The following is a 21,047-nucleotide window of genomic DNA, read 5'->3' as shown; positions in this document are numbered from 1 at the left end:
TTCTTGCACAAAGCTCTTGAGCAATGTGAATTCTGAAGTGATCATCTCACCTTCAGATGCCTCAAGTCAGTGCACAGCCAGGTGCTGCTTATGGACTCCTGGATCTGGGTATTTTCTCTTGCCCATCCCATCCCAGCATTATTATCATCCTCTCTCCAGGCCTTCTAGATACATCTGTTCTACAAAGGGACAGCTTGTCCCACCGGCTGCAAGTGGTCATATCAGAAACATCAGAACTAACCTAATGTGGACCTCTTTGGCCTGGGGCTGCTTCCACAACAGCTGGTACCCTTGAGAAGAGGAGATAACTCCTCACTTTTCCTCTCCGCACTTGGAAACAGCCAACATCCCAGTGGCATCCCTCTCTTCCCAGCCACCTGTCTCTTCTGGGTTCCTCTCCATCCTCCTCCTGTCCTTGCCGTGATGGCCCGTGCTGCTATTGCCCTTCTCCATCAGCCACCCCCCAGTGGAGCAGGTCAGCAGCTTGGCATGAGGGGAAGAAGAGGTGGCCGAGCCCAGCATCCCTGGGAAATACACATAGGCATCCTCCCTGGTGTGCAGAACCTGGCACAGGGAGTTTCTGGTGACGGTGACCCTAGGCTGGCCCTGGTAAAGAGGAGAAGCAAGAGGTGGGGCCCATCCTAGCTGCCCCCCCCATGGGAAGCCCAAATGAACCCCAATGTTGGAAGGCCCAAACAGCTGCCTCTGCTGAGACTCTTTAAACTCCAACCTGGTGGAACTTGCAGCCGCATGTGGGAGAGAGCCAGGGCGGGAGCATGGCATGCACAACTTTTTCCTCCTGATTTTATTTTTTCAGCCGATTCAGCATGCCTTTTGCACTGGTGCATGGTGGGAAAGCGGTCCATCCGCAGAGCCAGACGGAAGCAACTGGGCATCTTCCTTTGACAAGTGACCCTGGCCCACTGCCTTCTATGCAAGACGCTGCCTCCCAATTGCATAGACCTTACGAGATGGGGATACACAGCCTTCCGGCTATGGGTTAGGTGGCCACACAAAGCAACCCCCAGGCCCTCGGGAGGGAAGAACACGACGCAGGCCACTGAGCGCATTGAGTCGCCGTGGTGCAAACCACCCGACCTCCAATAACCCATGGCTCGAGTGCCGTGTATCTGATTTATACCACTCGCACACAGCCCTGGAACCTTGTGGGACGAGGCGGGGGCTCCTGGAGGGCCGTAGGGACAGGGGTGTGAGGCAGGAGGAGGACTCCCGGGCCGCTGGCGAGGTGGGCGCTTGAGGCCAGCAGCAGAGCGGGGTGAGTCGCTTTTCTGCCAGCATTCCTGGGTCTGTGTGAGCAGTGCTATAAATCCACATCAGGACAGTCTTCTCGTGTATGATTTGCCTTGATTAACGGGTTTCCTGTTCTTTTCCTGTTTGTCCGTTTGTTTTTTTTTTATCTCCTGTTTCCTGTACTATTTTGTTCGTACGTTTTTTTCTGCTCTCTGGGAATGCCTCCTCTCTCTCTCTCTGCATCTCCCTCCCTCCCCTTCCCCCTCCATGAGCAGTGGCCGAATCCATTACACTGAGATGTATGAAATGCTGACTCTTATGTCACCACCGCTAGGCCTCGGCAAGAGATGTCCTTCCAAAGTGGCCTATAAGGTAGATCAACCCTTCCTTCTATGGGGGCTTAGGGCCAAGCAGCAGCCGGTGGGTGGTGGGGCTGGGGAACCTGGGGTTTGCTGGAGGCTTCCAACCCATGGTGTGCCCAGAAGGGTGCTGGCCATACTGGCAGGTCCCTGCTGCCTATGTGGGTGACGCTGCCCTTGTCACTTGCAAATTTGGAGAGCTCTGGGGTGGAAGACCCCTGAGGAAGGGCAGGGAGAGGGGCAGCGGAAGGGGCAGTGTGGAGGTGGGAGGGCTGGAGACAAGGTGAGGAGTGGGTCTGTAGCACTCTCAGGAGGGTGGCATGTCTCTAAGACCTCTAGCCCAGGAGTCTGACCCCTGGGCTTGCAGCCACCCTTGTCCCATCCAACTAAACCCCACAGAGATGGGAAGCATGTCGGCAGCAAGGACACATCCTGCAGGAGCATCTCTGCAGCACATTGGTTTGAGACATCCCAGGGACATCTCATGTTGTGGGAATACCCAGGTGCCTCCAATAGGCAGCTGTGAGCTTTACAGGAATGCCCAGGGAGCCCTGAAAGGTGTGTGGGATGGGAACAGCTAGGATGAAATCTGGAGCAATGTGCTGCCCAGGCTGGAGAGAGCTGGGCCTTCCCTTGGTAGCTGGTTGCTGCCCTTTCAGCAGCGCTGGCAGAGGTGCTAGCAATAAGGGGAGTCTGCGTGCTTGCAGGCACACTGCAGCGCTTGTGTGTGTGCTTTCACATGCTTACGCCCACCATAGAGTTGAAGGCAGGGAGAGGACATGAGAAGCTGGGGATGGGGGGGAGGGACTGGGCAGGGAAGGGATGAGCCCAGGAGTTCACAAAGCAAAATATACTCTCTGGAAAGTGGATCTGGTCACTTTGGTTTGCACCCCGCCTGCCCAGGGTGGGGAAGGAGCATGGCGTGTCTAACCTGCCTTGGTTGCCCTCCTTTCTTTCCTTCTGCACTTTTTTCTCCCCTTCCTTCCCTTCCCCACCCTTGGATAATTCAGACCCTGTGCATGTGCTGGCAAACTTCATCTCTGAAAGACGCAAAAAGGGGCGCCAGGATGTAGCATGCTAGAGGAACCGAGCCGATCTGAAGTCCCTGAAGGTTAGGGACCCTCCTCTCCCCTGCCCCAGGTGGGAAGGGTTGAGAGCTGGAAAGCCAAACCACCCAGGAACGGAGACTTGAGCCCCCTCTCCTCCTCCTCAGCATCTGCCGTTCCCCTGATGGGTCAGGCATGCACAAAGTGCTGGGAGGTGGCCCATTCTCAGGTGCTTTGTTGGGGAGGGGGCCCAGGGGCCGTTCCTGGGGCGCAGGAGGAGCCCTGGAAGGCAGTGAGCCGGTGTCCTGGGGTGGAAGGAGCCGGGGGGGAGGGGGGGTGGGATGGCGGGGTGATCCTTGCCCTTCTTTTTTGGCTGTGCTGTTTTGACACTCTTTGTTGCTTTTTATTTTTATTTTTTATTTTGTTTTCCTTTTCTTTAACATTTAATTTCTTTTCCTCCAGCCTGGTCGATGTGTTTTTCGATATTGTTTTCCGTCCGCTGTTTTCTTCTCTCTCTTGCGCAGAGACTGGTGCTGATGAACATGCCCGTGGCCGAGGACATGACGGTCCATTTCACCTCCACCCTGATGGCGCTGATACGCACAGCCCTGGACATCAAAATTGCCAAAGGTAATGGCTCTGGGGACGGGCAGAACAGGAAGGTTTTGGAGCAGTCCTGTTGGCATCGTGGCCAAACTGAGTTTGAGTCTGGGGTGTGGATGGACATGATTGGCCCAAGCGAGCAAATTTCTGCCTCTCGATGAGTAGAATTGCATTTATTTAGGGAAGAGGTGGCCAGTTTCCCACTAGAAGCTGCTCCTAGAGCAAAACCAGCTTGGCATCCACTGCGCAAAAGAGGAGAGGGAGAATTCCCCTTCCTCCTCAAGTGGAAAGACAAACCAAGGAGGGTGACGCATCACGTGTGCCTGGCTCCTAAGTGTGAGGAGCAGAAATCTATCTTGCAGTGAGCACATGTTCAGAGCTGAAAAAACAGGGTTTTTTGTTGTTGTTGTTGTTGCTGGAAACACTCTGATTCATCAGATCAAAAGCTTTCTGCGGAAACATGCCACTTTCAAATTGTCCCCTGGGAAGAGTTCAGAAAGCCCAACCCAGGCAAGATCAGCAGGAGCCCGACGCTGCCTGCATCATAAAACATCAGGTTTGAGCCCTCTCTGGATAAAGCGGAGATTTGAAGCTGGCCAAATTCCCTTGCCTGGAGGCACCCAAGCCTCCGTTTGGCATGTGTTAATGGCTTACTTTGAGCCTGGTTCTTCCACAGCTCAGCAGATCTCTTTGCTGCTGGCCAAAGAGCTCTGCTTTAAGGACTTCAGCCAAGCAGAGCTGCTCTTCCACCAGCACATGATCCGCTCCCCAGCAAAAAGAAAGTGGGGCAGCAGCAGGTGTGTGTGGGCTGGAGTAGGATTGGAGCAGCAGAGACGGACCCAAGGCGAGCTCGAAGATGGCAGCTTTGAGTGGGAGGGCAGGGGATGGGAGATGGCGGCACATATGGAGGGAATGGTGGGAAAGTTTCCCTGCAAGAGCAGGAGAGCAGGCTGCATGATGGAACGTGGCTTTCCCAGCCCCGAGAGCTGGGTGCCGCTCATCTCTGTGAGTGAACCTCGCTGAAGTGTTGTCTTTAGATGGATGCCAGGTCTTAACATACATTGGGCTGCTTTTTTCCTTGCTGTTGAAGGTGGTGCAGATTGGCAGCAGTTAGACTCTGAGCTTCAAAAGGAGATCCTGACCATTTGGCCTCACCTGTCCCAGAAGATGCTCGACCTGTTGGTACCCATGCCAAAAAGTGAGTCTCTGTATGGGCCACCACCACTGCCAAGTTCTCACTGGACCTGGAGCAGCACCTTCCACCTGGGAGCTGGGGATCAGTCAGGCCCACCCCAGCTGGGGAAGAAGGGGGAAGAGGGTTTGTGCTGCTACAAGGCTTGCTCGTGGAAGTCCTTTGGGAAAACACCCAGTTCATAGTGGTAGTCTTCTGTAAGTCATTGTGAAGCAAACAGGGGCAGCAAGCTGAGCATCATTTCAAAGAATCACAGAACGGTTGAGGTTGGAAAGGACCACCTGGTCCAACCACATTGCTCACTGGCACCATTATTCTGTTGATGTGTTGAGGATGCGCATTTTGGTGCTTTATTATGGTGCTGCTGGGCCATCTCCATCCATTTCATCTCCTCCCATGTACCTACATGTTCAACTCTTTCACTGCCCCAGTGGTGAGAAGTTTGCAGGTGACCAGGGCATCCCACGGCAGGGCTCTTCCTGAGATCAGTGCTGGTGCCTTCAGGTCTGCTATTTCTATTGACACAAAAGCATCCCTTCTTCCTTCTCCTCTCATGCCCTCAGCCTCTGACCTGACTGTTGGCAAAATATATGCAGCCATGATGATCATGGATTACTACAAGCAGAGCAAGGCAAAGAAGCAGAGGCAGCAGCTGGAGGAGCAGGTGAGGCTCGGGGAGGGCACATGCTGCTCAGAATGGCTTTCTTTTGGAGCACCCTTACAGGGACAGCATGCTTCATATCACATCCTGACCTGACGGCTGTCCAGCCCCCAGCTGACTGGGGAGCCAAAGTAAGGATGTCCTAAGGGGTTCTTGGCTTGAGTGGTGCTGGCTTTCAACAGGTACTGCCCATCCTTTGGTGCATGTTGGGTTTTGTTGGCTACAGACATGCTCTGGCAATGAACACAAGCACACCTTCACCTTCCCATGCTTTCTTGTTGAAGAGCTGGACTGTGTTTCATGCAGGTTCAGCTTCTTCCTTTCTTCCCCACAGAAAAACGCGCCCATGTTCCAGCGCATGGAGCCATCCTCTTTGCCACAGGAAATCATCTCCAACGCGAAGGCTCTGCCTTACCTGCAGCAGGACACCCTCACGGGGCTGTGAGTATTGCCTCGACAAGGGGTGAGGTTTTCCTGCAGCTTCTCTATTTCTGGAAGGGGGAATGGGCACTGCTGCAGCTCTCCAAGGAGTGTGGTGATTGTATTGGGGATCTCTGTATTGGGGCTGAGCACGGGGACTCCCCCAAGGGATGGCAACACCCAAGTCGTGCCCACCCTGAAACCAGACCATCATTGCAGGAGCAGCCGGAGCGGGTTTCCCTCGCTGAGCCCACTCTCACCACAGGAGATCTTCCAGCTGGCATGCATGGATCCAGCCCACGAGCAGTTCCAGGAGCACCAGTCTCTGGTAAAGCCACACGCTGCCTGCTGGGCACTGCCTGTGCTCCTAGGAGGATGCTGGTGGGCGCGGGGAGGTGTGGGACCATCGTTGGGTTGGGATCTGGCCCCTCAGCTCTTGCAGACAAGGCTGTGAGCACTGTCTTGATGCCCTGCAGTAAAACGTCCTTCTTTTCCGCAGGCTGCTCTTTTTTTCCCTGAGAGCTCATTTCAGTGGGTTTTACCCCGTGCTGAGTGATGGTATCTGATGTTTTCGGATTCGTGTCCATTTTGTTGTCAGTGCTGGTGTCCCTGACCCAAACCATCACCACGGGGTGCACCCGTCTGGCCTCGCACACATGCTGGCAGCAGTGTCCGTGTGTGTGTGTGTGCATCTATACACGTATTTCTCTCTCCGTGTCTGTATGTGTGCAGCCACGCACTGCCACAGTGCCTGTCGGGTACCACCGTGCATCTCCAGCCCGGTCTGTGTCCCCGTGCTCTGTCACACTCTGTGAGCTGTGTACCACGCACATGTGCAGTCCCTGTCCCTTCTGCCAGCCCTCCCTCAATCTGATATGGGTCCTGTGCCCCATTCCCCTAAATCAGGGGTTGGGAAAGGAGGTCAAGCCTAAATAGCTGGGCTGATCCAGGCAATGTTTGCGCTGCCAGCACTGAAAATATGAGGTGGACTGGACATTGAGTGAGCCTGAAGTCCCACACCTGAGCTCACCCGGTCTGTAATATGGAGGTCAATTTGAGTGGCTACAAGGCTGTGATCTCTCCCAGACTTCCCCGTTGGCCCTCTTAAAACCCACCCCAGGCTGCCTGTCCCCCACGAGGAGTAGTGCCCAACTGTGTGTGCCCCGACCTCATCCCAAGAGCGTGGCTGTGTGTTTGTTTCCAGGAGCCAGAGGTTAGGGAGTTTCAAAGAGTGCAGCCCTCTAACCGTGGCAGCTACCTTCCCGTGGACACTCAGGACCATGCTGTCTCTGGGAGGGCCTCCTCCATGCCTCGTCTCACTGTGGATCCCCAGGTAAAACCAAGCAGAGCCCCCATGGGTGCCGGGTCCAAGCAAAGCCTACCAGGTAACACTGGTGATAAAACCTTCTGAGCCCCACAGCTCCTCAGAGCATGGGGTGGGGGCATTTCCCCACCAGTGGGGTGCTTCACAAGGAGGAAAGCTGCTGTCCCTTGTGCAGCGGGGACCAGCAGTGCAGAGCAGCCAAGGGAACTGCTCGCTTGCTCTTGGAGCAGGACCGTGCTGGGACACCGCAGGGAACCAATGTGATGGGACAACCTCCTTTCCTCCAGCCCCGAGACAGGCTGAGGTGTGAGGAGTCCCTGCTTGGATGCAAAGTGACGTCCCAGAGAATGAAACACCTTCTCCTCGTGTCCCCTTGTCCCATCACACGTTCTTGTCCGCATGTGTCTGCGGATGGTCTGTCCGGGTGAGCCCAGACCACATTTCACCTTGTTTGTCTGGCTGGTTTCTCTGTTGTTCTGTCTCGTATTCAGCCTCAACTGAGACACCGAAGGTTTTCTGGGGTTTGATTTCACAGTCCATCCCTGTGAAGACTCTGGGTCTGGTTCCTCACAGCGGTGCTGGTGCAACCTGGCACCACCGCAGGGTGCTCTGGGGAGTGCCAGGGGGAAGGAAAGCTTTGCTTCATGGAATTCAGCAGTCTGGGAGGTGGTTGGGAATAAGGGAGGAGACGGGGAGAAGGACCTGAGGCTGGAGAGGCAAAAAGCTACTGAATTAAAGTGGAGAGAAATGCATATGATGGTCAGAGGGCTGGAGCACCTCTCCCAAGCTGAGGAAGCTGGGCTTGTTCAGCCTGGAAATGATAAGGCTCCAGGGAGACCTCACTGTAGGGAAGGGAACTTACAAGCAGGAGGAGACAGACTTCCTACATGGTCTGACAGTGATAGGACAAGGGGGAATTGCTTTAAACTACAAGAGGGGATACTGAGGTGAGATGTTAGGAGGAAGTTCTTCACTCAGAATGGTGATGCTCTGGCGCTGCTGCTCAGAGCTGTGGGCTCCCCATCCTTGGAGCTGCCCCTGGCCATGGATGGGCCCTGGGCAGCCTGAGCTGGGGGCAGCCAGCCCATGGCAGGGGGGAGCTGGCAGGGTTTTAGGGTCCCTTCCAACCCAACCATTCTGGGATTCTATCAAGGGGATGATGTTTTCCTAAACAGTATATGAGCTCCCAAGCTGAAAGGAAAGGAGAAGGTAGGAAGGAGGAGTGAGGAGGAGGACTGATCAAATGGCAGTGTGAGCAGGGAGAGAGGAGCTGACTGCAAGGAGAGGGGACATGAAGACAGGTGAGGGGTCTGGAAATGCTGTGAAAATAGCCACTGAGTGAGGAGCACTGGAGAGATGGGGCACTCCCAGCTCTCTCATCATGATTCCTCCTGCAGTGCCCCTGTTTGCTCTGCTGGTCCCATTCTCAAGGTGGGAGGAATGCCGTGGCAGCCTGGGGGCCATGGTTAGTACTTACACTATCACTGTGCCATGGGCAGGATGCAGCTGTTCCTCCTTTGGCTCCCAGAGCTTTGAGCCATGCTCAGGCACTTTTCACTTTTCTAGCAGCATTCTTCACCAGACCCACTTTCTTTCTGTCCCTGATATGTGGCGAGGTCCTTTCAGGGGCTGTGCCCAGATTGGCCACCTCTAAACCTCACAGTGTTAAAGAGCTCATGGTGGCAGCAGCGTTGGGGCTGCGGCTGGAGCATCCTGTGCTCACCCCATCACCGTCTGGCCGGGTCATTGCAGGTGGTGACAGACACCAGCTCGATGAGGAGGTCGTTTTCCACCATCCGAGACAAACGTACCAACACCTCCTGGCTGGATGAGTTCTCCATGGAGCGCAGCAGCGAAAACACCTACAAGTCCCGCCGGCGCAGCTACCATTCCTCGCTCCAACTCTCTGCCCGGCGCCTCAACGCTGACTCAGGTGAATGAGAACCCCTTCCCGTCTCTAAAAATCAACCCGGCGTTGTCCCTCCTTGTCCCCACCGTGGGGATGTGGAGCAGGGACCAATGGGGTTTCGCTGCAGGCCACAGGTCCGAGGGGCACCGCTCAGGTGGCAGGGAGCGGGGCCGATCCAAAGAGCGCAAGCACTTGCTGTCCCCTGACATCTCCCGCTGCAACTCAGAGGAGAGGAGTCCCCAGGCACACGATGAGTCCCCGGAGCGGCGGCGCGAGTCCCGGTCCCCCAGCGAAGGCAGGTCACAAACACCCAACCGGCAGGTAGGTGGAAATACCCTTCCTAAGTGCAAAGGGATGCTTGGTCGTGGCCTCAAGTTGCACCAGGGGAGGCTGAAGTTCTTTTCAGGAAGAGCTGCAGGGCACTGGCACAGGCTGCCCAGGGAGTGGTGGGGTCAGCATCCCTGGAGGTGTTATAGAGCTGTGGAGATGTGGCACTGAGGGATGTCTGCTCCCATGGCTGACTCATTGCTTGCCTCAGGTGGTCAGACAGAGGTTCAGGCTGTGGCTCCACAGTTCCCATACAGGTGGCATCTCTTTTTGTCCCCAGTGAGAATGAGAACAGCATCATTGGCTTGATGGTGCCTGGGTGCACCCCACAGTGTATTGAGAGAGGGGAGGTCACCATGTAGTTTCTGGTGCCTCTGGAGCTGGTTTCACCACCACAGCACCGGCTCCCTGCCAAAGCTGAGGAGTCCCAGCTGCACAAGCTGGAGATGCCGGTGCTCAAAGATATGCTACCAGCAAAGAGAACAGCAGTCAAAGGGCAATTAGCTCTTCCCACTGCAAGCTTGCAATGCCCTGCTCTTGTTGGCCACGTTACACAAAAAGCGTCTTGCGTGTTGCCACCACGAACAGAGCTCAGACCCCGTGTCTCTTTGCAGGGAACGGGCTCCCTGAGTGAAAGCTCCATCCCCTCCATCTCTGACACCAGCACACCCCGGCGAGGCCGCCGCCAGCTCCCACCAGTGCCCCCAAAACCACGTCCCCTCCTCTCCTACGCCTCCATGCTGCGGCACGCCGCCGGAGACGCCTCACCACCTCCCGATGAGACCGAAGGGGGGTCCCCGCTCCTCTCCAAGGAGCCCAACGCCGCCGGCCTGACCGAGTCTTCCAGCTCCCCGGCGGGGAAGCCGAGCCGGCCGTCCACCCCGCAGCGTTACATCTCGGAGCCCTACCTGGCCCTGCACGACGACTCGCACGCCTCGGACTGCGGCGAGGAGGAGACGCTCACCTTCGAGGCGGCCGTGGCCACCAGCCTGGGTCGTTCCAACACCATCGGCTCGGCCCCGCCGCTGCGGCACAGCTGGCAGATGCCCAATGGGCACTACAGGAGGCGGAGGCGAGGGGCCGGGCAGGGGGTGATGTGCGGGGCCAGCATCGACGTGCTCAGCGACACCGAGGAAGATGACAAGTGCTAAAGGTTGCGTCCCCGCCGCTGCCGCCCCGCCGCCCTGCCCTCTCCAATGCATGCTCTTCGCCACGCCTGGGAATGAAACGAAACCCAAAACCAAACGCAAAAGGGGGAAGTTAAAAACAAACAAACAAACACACACACACACGCACACAAAATAAACCACACGACGACGACAAAGATGATGAAAGGAAGAAGGAAACCCAACTGAGCGGAATGGGGAAACAAACAAACAAAAAGTCTTTGTGCAAAAAAACAACAACAACAAAAAAAGAATTAAAACCTGTCGACTTTCATTTATTATGATCACCTTTTTTTTTCTGCACAGAGGAGCATTTGGCTGGAGGTGGAGAGGCCTGGCTGGGGGTGATGAGAGCACCCAGCTGCAGTGAGAGGCGCTTGGGGATGCCCAAGCAGGACCTGGTAGTGCTTGTGATGCTGCTTCTGTGCTCCCCACAGCCAGAGCATCCCAGCACGGGGGTTCTGTGCTTGGGTTCGTGCTGCCTTGGCTTTGTGTTTCCCTCCGTAAGGGTCCCATGCTGGCCCAGGGAAGGGTAAGGTGTGAGGTCTGGGGACACAGGGCAGGTAGCAGCAGCTCTGTGGGGCCAAGACGAAGCCAACTGGTTTGTATTGGGGTGGGTGGAAGCAGCGGGGAGGGCTCAGTGCTGCCAGTGTACCCCATCTCGCATTGATATAGCTGTATTTCTATACGGAGAACTCTAGGTGTGCCTGTGCGTGTATATACGGTATGTGTGTGTATATATATTTATATGCTGTATATATAAAGATATACACATACATGGATTCGTTTTAGTCATCTGATCAAGCCGGTGGGGTTTGCTGGATGCAACAGAGAAGCAGGGGTGCCCCCCTGTCCCCATGGCATTCACAGCAGTGGGAATCACATTTTCTGCCTTAGAGGTGGTCTGGCAACCCGGTAACCCACTGCTCCCCACTGACAGATGCTATTGGCACACGCAGCCCCACTCCTGCATGTGCAGATCAGCTCCTGCCCGGCCGCTCACAGAACTCCCCCAGAGCAAATCCTGCCAACTCCAAAGGGTCAGGCTCCGTCATGAATCAAAACCCTTTTCCTAATGGCTAATGCTTGCCCTCAAAATAGGTTCCACTGATGGAACCAAACCTCCAACCAGCCCTGCTGGCCCCATGCAAGTCTCTTGCCTTCTGAGCAGACAGCTCCAGCTGCTGTATGTCCTCTAAATTAAGGCACCGGCATTGTGTCCTCCCAGATGCAGCAGGGTGTCCCACGGAGCAGCCCCAGGGCTGGGGAGGTGGCAGCATTTTGTGTCTTTATTGGGTGAAAGGATGGATTTGGGAATCTGGGCATTTGTATTTCTCAGACTCAGAATGGGGCCGATGCGTAGTGATGCTTTGCAGTGTTTCCTAGCAAACCTTGTAAGACAAGGCAGGCTCTTGCAACACAGAGCTTTTGGGGCCAGGGGATCAATGCGTGCTGCTGTGACAGAGCCAAGGAGAAGGGGACGAGGACATGGCATCACACCAATGTGTGCTGAGGCAACTGATGGGCTGAACTCAAGCTTTGCTGCCTAGGACCTGTGTTTAACCGACATGTGGGATATGTTTGTATAAGCAAAGCAGCCTGGTTTGCTTTCTTAGGCAGCAGCACAAAAATGCCCCTATCTGGCCTTCCCCATAGCAGCTCCTCCAGCAGGCAGGGACTGCGGGGCCGTGGAGGATGCAAAACCAAAACCGACCCCGGCAGGGCTGCAGGAAGGACTGCACCAAGGGGGTGAGGAGCAGCCCCCATGCACCGCCGCAGCATCTCTCTTCTGAAGTCACCGGACTCACGTTGCTGCAGCACTACGTCTCTCTTCCCCTGCTTTTCGGACACTACGTTCTCCTCCGAGACTCCAGATCTGCCGTCAGTGTTTGTTGTGAGAGTGGGAGGGGAGACGGGAGGTTCCCCCCTCCCCAAAAAAGGTCTTGGAGGGCTGAGCCAGTGGGAGGGGGCGGGATGCTGTACCGCAGTGCGCTCACTCGGACCCACCGTGGAGCCGAGCCAACGGGTGGCCATGTACAACTTCCATGTTTTTTGTCAAAAGGAAAGAAAAAAAAAATATAAAACCTTGTTGTAAAGAACCGCCCCGCGTCTCGCCTCTTTCTCATGCAGGTGCTGCTGCCTGGTCCAAAAGCCTCCGGGTGTGTTGTCAAGGAAAGATGCTGAAGTCAGGGCTTGTGCTTCTCCTGCGCAGAGCTGTTGGGAGCACAGCAAGTTTGCAGGCTGTCAGCAGCCTGCGGCAGGCTGCGGGCTGGCTGTGGGTGATGGCTGTGCTGCCTGGCTTTGCAGCAGGGCTCTTGTTTTATTGTGGGTGCCGCTCCAAGAAGGGCTCAGGGAAGGATCGGGGCAACTGCTGTGCTCGGCTGGGCCACCTCAACACGAGCCTACCCCAACCAAAGTAACGTGGGGAACTGAAGATTGGCCCTAGTAAAGGAACCTGGTGCTGCAAAGTGGGAGCCTCTGCTGCTAGGGAGGCAGTGCTCTGCCTGGCAGGCATGGAGGCTAAAAAAAAACCTTGACAAATGGAACAGAAAGGTTAAAATTATCTGTACATCATCTGAATAACAATGGCAATGCAGATTGTACCTGCTGAGAATAGCTCCGGGAGACAGGGGCTAAATTGGGAACTGGTGGGGGAGCTGGGGATGCTCCTCCTTGCAGGGATGTGGGGACACAGGCAATAGTGGAAACGAAATGTGACCTCTGGGTGCTGTCCTCCACCCTGCATAGCCAAAGGAAAGAGCTGGGTGCATCTCTCAGTGCACCAAAGCCCTGTCGTGCTGGCAGGGATGTCTCTGACCATCATGGCAAGCCTGTCCCTGACTGCCCTGCTTGATGGTTCTTTGTGAGCTGCAGTGAGCTTTTCCCAAGCAGCTTGGAGGGGAGATGCTGGGGGTGGTTCTCGTTCCCCCCCCCCCCCCTTCCCTTTTTGTTCCTCTGATGGCACTTACAAGTGTGCTCTCCGGGTGCTGAGGATGTGTGTGGGATTTGAAGTGGGGCTGCGCTTACTCATGCTTAGAGCCACGTGGCATGGCAGGATAGCGGTGCTGGTGGCTCCTTGGGTGAGCATCCCCTCTATGGTTGAGCATTTCCAAATGGGCAAGCATCCCCCCAATGGGCAAACACCCCCATCTGTGAGTAAGCATGAGTGAGCATCCCCCTTCTTGGGCAGGCATCCCCCTCCATAGGTGAGCATCCCACCCATGCATAAGCATCCTCCATGATGAACACGTGGAATTGCTGCTACTTCTTTCAACTGCCCAGCCTGGTTCAGCAGCTCTCTTTTTTCATCTGTTTGATGTATTTATGCCATGAGAGCAGGTGAAACACGACAGGCTACCCTGGGCATTGGCCTCTGGTACACGATGCCTGCTGGGAATCATGAGGATTCCTTTAGGAGCTCCTTTTGGGTCACCTTGGGCATTATAGGTGGCAGCGGGAGAGAGGGAGGATTGGAGCTATCTCTCCTATGGGCTTGCATTGCCTCAGTGAAGTATTAATAACAAAATCTTTATAAATGAATGCAAAACACACTAATTGCTCCACTTCCCAGCTGGCATCTCCCTGGCTGAGCTGCAGTGAGGACATGAGCATGATGCTGCCAGCAGAGGTACCAATGGGGGAATGGAAGGGTGGTGGATATGCAGGGATTTGCTGGAGCCGGACCTGATCCAGACACACTGTATGAGTGCTCCCTCCCACGTTTCCCCCCCCCTTGGGACCCAGTCAGTCAATTTCTGGAGCAATCTGCCATAGATGATGTGATTTGCAGATTGATTTTCACAGCTCAGCTTCACGAACATCGTGAGTGATGTGGGTTTTTTTTTTGCCTTTCCAAAATGGGAGGAGTAGAGGAAGGAAAGAATCCATGGGCTTTACCTTCTGCTGGAGTTCAGCCCTGCAGGCTGAGTGCTTCTGGGCTGCAGAAGCGTCAGCACGGCCTTGTGCATGGCCTGATAATTTACTTCAGGTATCAAAGAAGCTTAAAGCACACGGTGCCATCACACTGCTTAAAATACTTCTTCGGAGGGTGATCTTCATGGACACAGATGTAATTTTTGGAGAGCCTTGTCCCAGCTTGAGCTCCTGCTCCTCCGGCATGTGATGTTACACCCCAGCAGCACATCTCACCTCCTTTCACAGCTTGCAGCGTGTCTGGGAGCCAGCAGGAGCTGTGCAGAGGCACTGCCAATAAGCAACCCCTCCCTCCTTCACCCCTGGGGAGCAGCGTCTCACACCTCACAGCAGGAGTGAGAGCAGAGGGGTGCAATGGAGTGCCATGCAAAGGGCAGGGACCCGGAGCTGGGTGGGTTGCAAAGAGTCCATGTTGCAGAATAAGAGTATTTCCAAGAGAAAACAGCATGCTGCTCTCAGACTTCTTGCATTTTGTGTTGGGGAAGGCAACAGATGCCACCCATACAGTGGTTCTCCCCCCAGCTTGGTGCCTGCTCCCAGCTGTACAGAATAAATGCACTGCAGGTGTGTGGCATCAGCCTCTTAAACAGCCCTGAGTAGCTCTTCCTTCTTTTACCTGGAGAGGCAGCAGGTGTGGAGCTGTCTCTTTGTCTGGATGTGGTGTGTGGCACTGCTGTTCCTGCTCACAGGTGGGGAAACTGAGGCATGGGGGTTATGGGGGTGAAGCTGCATATCCTGTGTGGGTGTGAGCTGTTGCTGTGCTCCCTAATGTTTCCCCTTGCACAAAGTAATCCTTACCTTGCTGCATTTGGCCTTTAGCTGGCTCTTGGTACTGTGCCTGTGGGGCTGACCGCTCAGACCAGCCTCTGTGCTGAGGGAAGAGCATTAAGTCCTATTTTTGGCCACGAATGAGTACAACTCCAGTGAATTAACTCTGCGATGTTATTATTGGCTGTAGGAATGGGTCAGGTTTCAGCAGGGGAGGAAGTGGAGAAGAGATGATCTGCGATCATCCCTCTGAGCTGCAAGGAGAGCAGAAAAACAGTGGGTGCTGCGGGTGGGAGGAGGCCACCCTACAAGCAGCAGCAACCAGGGGGCTCTGGCCCTTCTTCTAGTCTGACTTTGGCTGGGAAATGAGAGGCAGGGAGTGCTGGACAGACCTCTCAGGCTGATGTGCACAGCTATGAACAGAACGAGCTTTTGATTTTGTTTTCCTACCAGCGCTGCCATAAGGAGAGATTGCAGACGGAGAAGGCTGCACCCTCCGTTCCTGACAAATGGGTGCCTGGATATATAAAGTCTGAATATAAAGCAGGGGCTCGGGGAGCTTGTTTGGTGTTTGTATTTTTCCACAAGCTCCTGTTTCTTTGTGCCTCTGTAGATTACAGGAACCCTTTGACCACGTTTCTGCAGTGCGTGGGGTCAGGTGAGAGAAGCAGCTCCAGGCACAGATAGGGAATGGTGAAACCTCGCTGGAAGTGCCACACTTTAATTTGCATTCCCAGGGCTCTGGCAGGATCTCATACCTTGCAGTGTGCTCAGCAGTGGATGCACTACATGGCCATGAGCTGGTGACACACTGGGGCAATCTGTTGGTTGGCAGCACGATGGCTGTCCTGGCTCCAAGCAGTGGCTTGGGGAGCTGGGGGCTGGACCAGCTGGCTGCATTTTTGTAGAGGGTTTTGCTCCATTAATTTGAAACTCAGCCTGGCTTGTCTTCTTTGGTACTGCTGGTTCAATAGGCCGCATTGCAGGCTTAGATTTCACCTTATGTTAAAATGCATGGAGTGGGGAGAGCAGCGGGGCTGCAGATGCCTGTGCAGATTGCCCTAAGAAATGGGGAGCAAGGCTGAGCAGCTCCTAGAGGAAATCAGAGGGACTGACTGCCCGGCAGCTGCTCCTTCACACCGGGCAGCCTGCAACCTCGCTGCAGAGTTGGGGCTGCTGGAGGGCAGCTGGGCAATTGTTCCTCAAAATGAATCAGCTTGGCATGAGGGAAGAAAATCCTGTTTCACGGAGGCAGGAATAGCTCCATCAGACAAAGAGCCTTATGCCTGTGGTTCCTGGGTGACGCTTCTCTCCCCAGATGTGATGTCGGTGGCAATGTGGCACTTTGCTTGTGTCCAGGTGCTCCCAGCCTGATCTTCCCTCAAGATGCCATCCCATAGTTTAACAAACCCTCTATTCTATTCTGTGTCTTGATGGCACCTCCTGATGTACCCCCCTGGGAATGGCCACTCTAAGCTAGCACGGCACAGTGGTGATGGAAACCAGGGCAGCATCCCCTGCCCCTTCCTACCATCTTCTCTTTCTGCCTTGCTCGTCTGGGTTATTCTTTCCTTCTTCTGGAAGGCTGTGGAAGCAATCGAGAGTTTGCAGTGATTTTCTAAGAAACCTCTGTTTCCTCGGAGAGCTGATTAAAGGCAAATAGGAGAGACTCTAATTGCATCCCTGCTTTTATCTCCTCCCGAGGCACCGAGGTTTGCCGGGAGAATCAGAAAACCCTGCATTCTGCAGGGCCAAGGAAACTCTTCATCTCCATCTTTAGACACTGGAGCAGCGGGATAGCTGGCGGGCGAGAGTCTGTGATATACAAGGACAAGCCATGGTGCTATCCTCACTAACCTCCATCTCTGCCTCACGTGTTTTCTAAGCAGATCTCTATGGAAACAGGTGCTGCTCGTAGCAGAGCCCCTGTTTTCCCTTTTGCTTCGCTGCCTGAGAGGCAGGAGAGAGCAGAGTTGCGTGAAGGATGGGTGAGATTTGGGTTGGGCATGGGGAGCTGCTTCAGTAGCCTTGGCAGAGGTATCCCTGTGCTGGCATCCCTCAGTCCTGCCCTGCTGGTGGGAGAGGAGGCTGAGATGAGCCCAAGCTGAACACTGCTCAGTGCAGCTCACGTTGGAGCTGCTCCAGTGCAGGTGCCAGGGCTGAAGCATGGGGATTGCTGGGTCCTTCCAAGCATGGGAAGCACTCCCTTCCCACTGCTCTTCCTGCGGGAATGGAGTTTGTTTTAAGAACAGGCATTCAGAATATAACTTAATGTTGCTTTCTTCCCAAACCAGGTTGATATTAGAGCCTTTGTGGCTCTGCTAGAATTACAATCTGTGACTACTGGAGTTGAAACACTGGTTAATTACCTAGTCATTTGTTGTAATACTCCCAATTAGCTTGTGAAAGCATAGCAAATGCGTTACTTCACACCTGTTTTTAATGGCTTGTACAAGGTTATTCATAGATGGTGGGAGATAAGTCATTATGTTTGTGATATTAGGGTGCTACAGCACTTTGGAGCTTAGTTGTGCTCTTCCCTGGGTTGGGCAGGGCAGGAATTTATGACTGAGATGAGTAGAACACCTTTTCCTTCACCAAGCCACATGGGTGCAATGCATGGCTGTTATGGAGAGCATAGAATGACTAAGGTTGGAAAAGACCTCTCGGGTCCCCAAGTCCAACCCCAACCCCACCATGCCCAGTAACCACATTGACATTGATCCCACCACCTCCCTGGGCAGCCTGTGCCTCTCTGAGCACCTCTGCTCTTTCAGAGAAGACATTTCTCCTCATCTAGTGCGTGGCAATGCCAGCAAGGTTCGGCTTGCTGGGCACACAAGGTTGTGGTGTTGTCCCCCCACTGCTGCTTGCCGCCTCTGTGCACCGCCTGATTTCATGCCCATGAGAACGCACGCATCAGGGCAATGTTTGCCCATACGAGTGCCTGTTTGCCCACACAAAACATTTGTACATCTGGCTTGGCAGATTGGTGCACATGAGAAAATGGGCAAGGAAAAGCTGAGGCCTGGATGGCAAACTGGGGCTGTTTTTCTTGTTGTTTTTTCTCAGGGAGGTGCCAGGTTATATCTGCACTGAAATTGTCCTTCAGTAGAGGTTTGGCTCCCAGGTTTTGTGCTTGAATTTTTGCATCCGTGTTCAGCGTGGTAGAACACCTAAAACGTTTGCTGGCTTTTTGCTGGTAAAGCAGTGATGGATTGATGGTTGTACAAGGAAGAGGGTTAATGGGCATATTCATGTGACAGTGCCATAAGGGGCAGCAATGGACAGCAAGCTGCCCATAGCCTGGTTGCATGCATGGACCCAAGGATGTACAAAAGAAGCACAGGTCTGTAGAAAGCCCTCAGCAATGGCAGAGGCAATAGGTGGGTGTCTAGGTGCTGCTCCCCATCCAATTTTCTCCCTCAGCAAAGACACGCTCCAGAGATTATCCCAGCCTGGCTGATGGTTTTAAACCACAATGGCCGTGAAAGTCTCCATTATGCATCTCCAAGCTGCTTAGCGATAAAGTGGGTGGTGAAGGAAGCCACATTTCCTGCTCAAAGAGTGTGTGGGAATACCTTTTCAAATGTTAATTTCTCATCTTTTTCAAAGCTACCCGAAGGCACTGGTCCGAGCAAGCGCTAAGAAGCTGTGCATATCATCAAACCAGCTACTGGGGGGGGTGTAGGATTTACAGAGTCTGCAGAGATGTTTGTTGGGGGAAGCGGAAAGAGCAGCCACCATTTCTAGCACATCAAATGTAAAATTAGATGCGTGTGTGTCTCCCTGTAGCTCCAGGGAGGAAGGTGACGGATGGATGTGAGAGCAGGATCAGCCCAGGAGCTCCCTCTCCCAGATCCTCCACCCTACAGCACCATCACCGGCCCCTAAGGTAAGGTTGGCCTTGATCAGGTGCCCAAGAGACACACGAAGCCCATCCTACACCCGACGCCACTTCATTCCCCAATATTACAGTGTCCCACTGTAAAAATCCATCATCTTCCAGGATTTTATTACTGATTAAAAAACCCCTTCCTACAGGAGCTGCCCAGGCAATGTGTGGCTAATTGGCTGTTGTTAATACGCGCCCTTGTAGCTTTTTTCATTAAAAACAACGAGGAGGAGGACGAGGAAAAAAAAAAAGGCTTGTGCACAATTTTTAGTACAGGTTTGAAAAGGGAAGAAAAATCTCTTGGGTTTTGTACCCACCTCAAGTTTTTAAAGTGCAGAATCTATGTCTGTTCTTGAATGAGAAATGCATGCTGACTGCCAAATTTCAGCATGAAAGCAGCCAGAAGCTATCCGGGAAAAAAAATGCTTTGCAAATACCTTTTGTAATTGTAAATTCTTTTTTAAAGAAAGAGAGAAAAACAGTGGGGGGAAAAAAAAAACAGAAACTAGAAAGAGTTCAGGAGTCCTTTCTTTTTAACCTTTGGAAAATGAGGCCTTGTGTAACACAGAGCCTAGAAGTGACGTCTAAGCTGAACAAACTCTTCAAAGCAGGAGTTTGTGGTTTGCATTTTCATCCTCGTATGCAAGCAGATTTGTAACCAACGTCTCTTCATCCCAAATGCTCAAGCAAGAACATGCCTCAACCTGGCAGTAAATCCCTCAAGTAGGCTCAGAGCGTGCTGACCCGAAGTACAAATTCCCTCTTTTGTGGGGGTTTGGTGAGCCTCTGTCGTTGTTGTATCCACGAGCTTCTGCAGGATGACGGGCATGGCCAAGCCTACCGCAACACAAATGGCTCTTGGGAGAGCTCTCCTGCAATTTGGATGGCTCTGGATGATAGTGTCCTTTTTTGGTCTGGAGGTTGTCATCACTGAATGAGGGCGCACAGCTCCCAAGAGCTGATGGGTTCATTTCCCCATCGCTCTTCCCTTGGCCAAGGTATCCTGGGTAGAGATGGGTGCGTTCAGAGAGATCCCTCCCGGTTTGCTCTGTTTTGGCATTGTTTGGTAGATCTTCCTTTCAAGTTTAGCACTAAGACCAGTAATGGGATTGTTCTCATCCTTTTCCCAAAACTGGAGTGAAATGAAACACGAGAAAAGGCATTTCCATTAATGAGTAACAAATCTCCATCCTCTTTCTGGGAGCTGTAGATATCAGCTGGATTGGATCTGGAGCAAGGTGAGTATCCCTTTGGTGAGCAGCCCCTTCATCAGGCCTCATCTATTAGCTGTGTTTAAGGTTGGTTTGGGGTACAAGAGGAACTGCCCTTGTTCAATGAGGACATTGCTGCATCCCAATGTGGGGCTGCTGCTGATGTATTTCCCTTACCCTGTCTCTCCTTTGAGCCCTCCTGACTTAGTTGGGGTTTGCAGCCTCTGCTCTGCTGCACAGTGCACAAACAATGCCTTCCTGATGCACGAAGCAAAGGAAGTCGTGGGGAAACTCTCATCAAAACAGGCTTTTTTTTTTCACAGATCAAGTATTTCACGACCTAGTGGAAGTCACAAACAATATGGGGCCAAGCATTCGTAATGTTTGGTGCTTGTTTGTGTAGCTCTTGAGGCTAATATCCCAAACAAATACCTCTGTGACTAATTCCGTGGAAGGATAAAACACAATGAAGGGAGCTGTCACATGAAACGAGATGATTTTTGATGTTTGTTTTGTGTTTATAAACACAAATTCTGCCTCTTGGGCTGTGTAATATGCTTCATCTAAAACCCTGTTAGTCTCCTGCTAGAAAAACATATTTGTTTTCTGTCCTCATCTCCAAAAGCCGAAGAAGAAGCCTTATCCTTCTCTGTGGGCTCAGGCGAACCTCTGCATGTTTTGCTGAAGATCTAGAGGTACAAAGTCTTATGTTCTAAAAATAATTACGGTTTCATTCAATGTGATTAAACTATGGATTGTTTTTCCTTTTTTTTCTTTTTCTTTTATTTTTGCTTAACAGCAACGATTTAAAAAAATAAAAAAAATAAAATCAAACCTGTTGTCGTCATCGGAACCTAAAAATAACAGGAAGACGACTGCTGGTGCCAGAACGATACCAAACCAAATCTATTATTGAATTAGATTCTTTCCAATTGTTGTTCTTAAGAATATATTTCCCATTTTCCCTCGGGGTTTGTTTGGA

General features: G+C 53.2%; 1 protein-coding gene across 1 annotated transcript in view; it reads left to right on the top strand.

Moving 5' to 3' along the window:
* The window catches only part of CACNA1E (calcium voltage-gated channel subunit alpha1 E), an 83,253-nt gene extending 70,900 nt beyond the window's left edge, over positions 1-12,353 (top strand). The window contains exons 41-50 of the mRNA XM_072342685.1: positions 1,527-1,623; positions 3,181-3,286; positions 4,350-4,457; positions 5,015-5,115; positions 5,447-5,553; positions 5,752-5,860; positions 6,737-6,865; positions 8,609-8,789; positions 8,893-9,086; positions 9,707-12,353. Coding sequence (XP_072198786.1) covers positions 1,527-1,623; positions 3,181-3,286; positions 4,350-4,457; positions 5,015-5,115; positions 5,447-5,553; positions 5,752-5,860; positions 6,737-6,865; positions 8,609-8,789; positions 8,893-9,086; positions 9,707-10,243 — 1,669 coding nt within the window. The 3' untranslated portion in view covers positions 10,244-12,353. The remainder of the gene's footprint in view (positions 1-1,526; positions 1,624-3,180; positions 3,287-4,349; positions 4,458-5,014; positions 5,116-5,446; positions 5,554-5,751; positions 5,861-6,736; positions 6,866-8,608; positions 8,790-8,892; positions 9,087-9,706) is intronic.
* Positions 12,354-21,047: the final 8,694 nt, after the last annotated feature.

This window comes from Excalfactoria chinensis, chromosome 8 (genome assembly GCF_039878825.1).
Source record: "Excalfactoria chinensis isolate bCotChi1 chromosome 8, bCotChi1.hap2, whole genome shotgun sequence".
Classification (NCBI taxonomy): domain Eukaryota; kingdom Metazoa; phylum Chordata; class Aves; order Galliformes; family Phasianidae; genus Excalfactoria; species Excalfactoria chinensis.
This window is presented reverse-complemented; position numbering and strand designations above follow the sequence as displayed.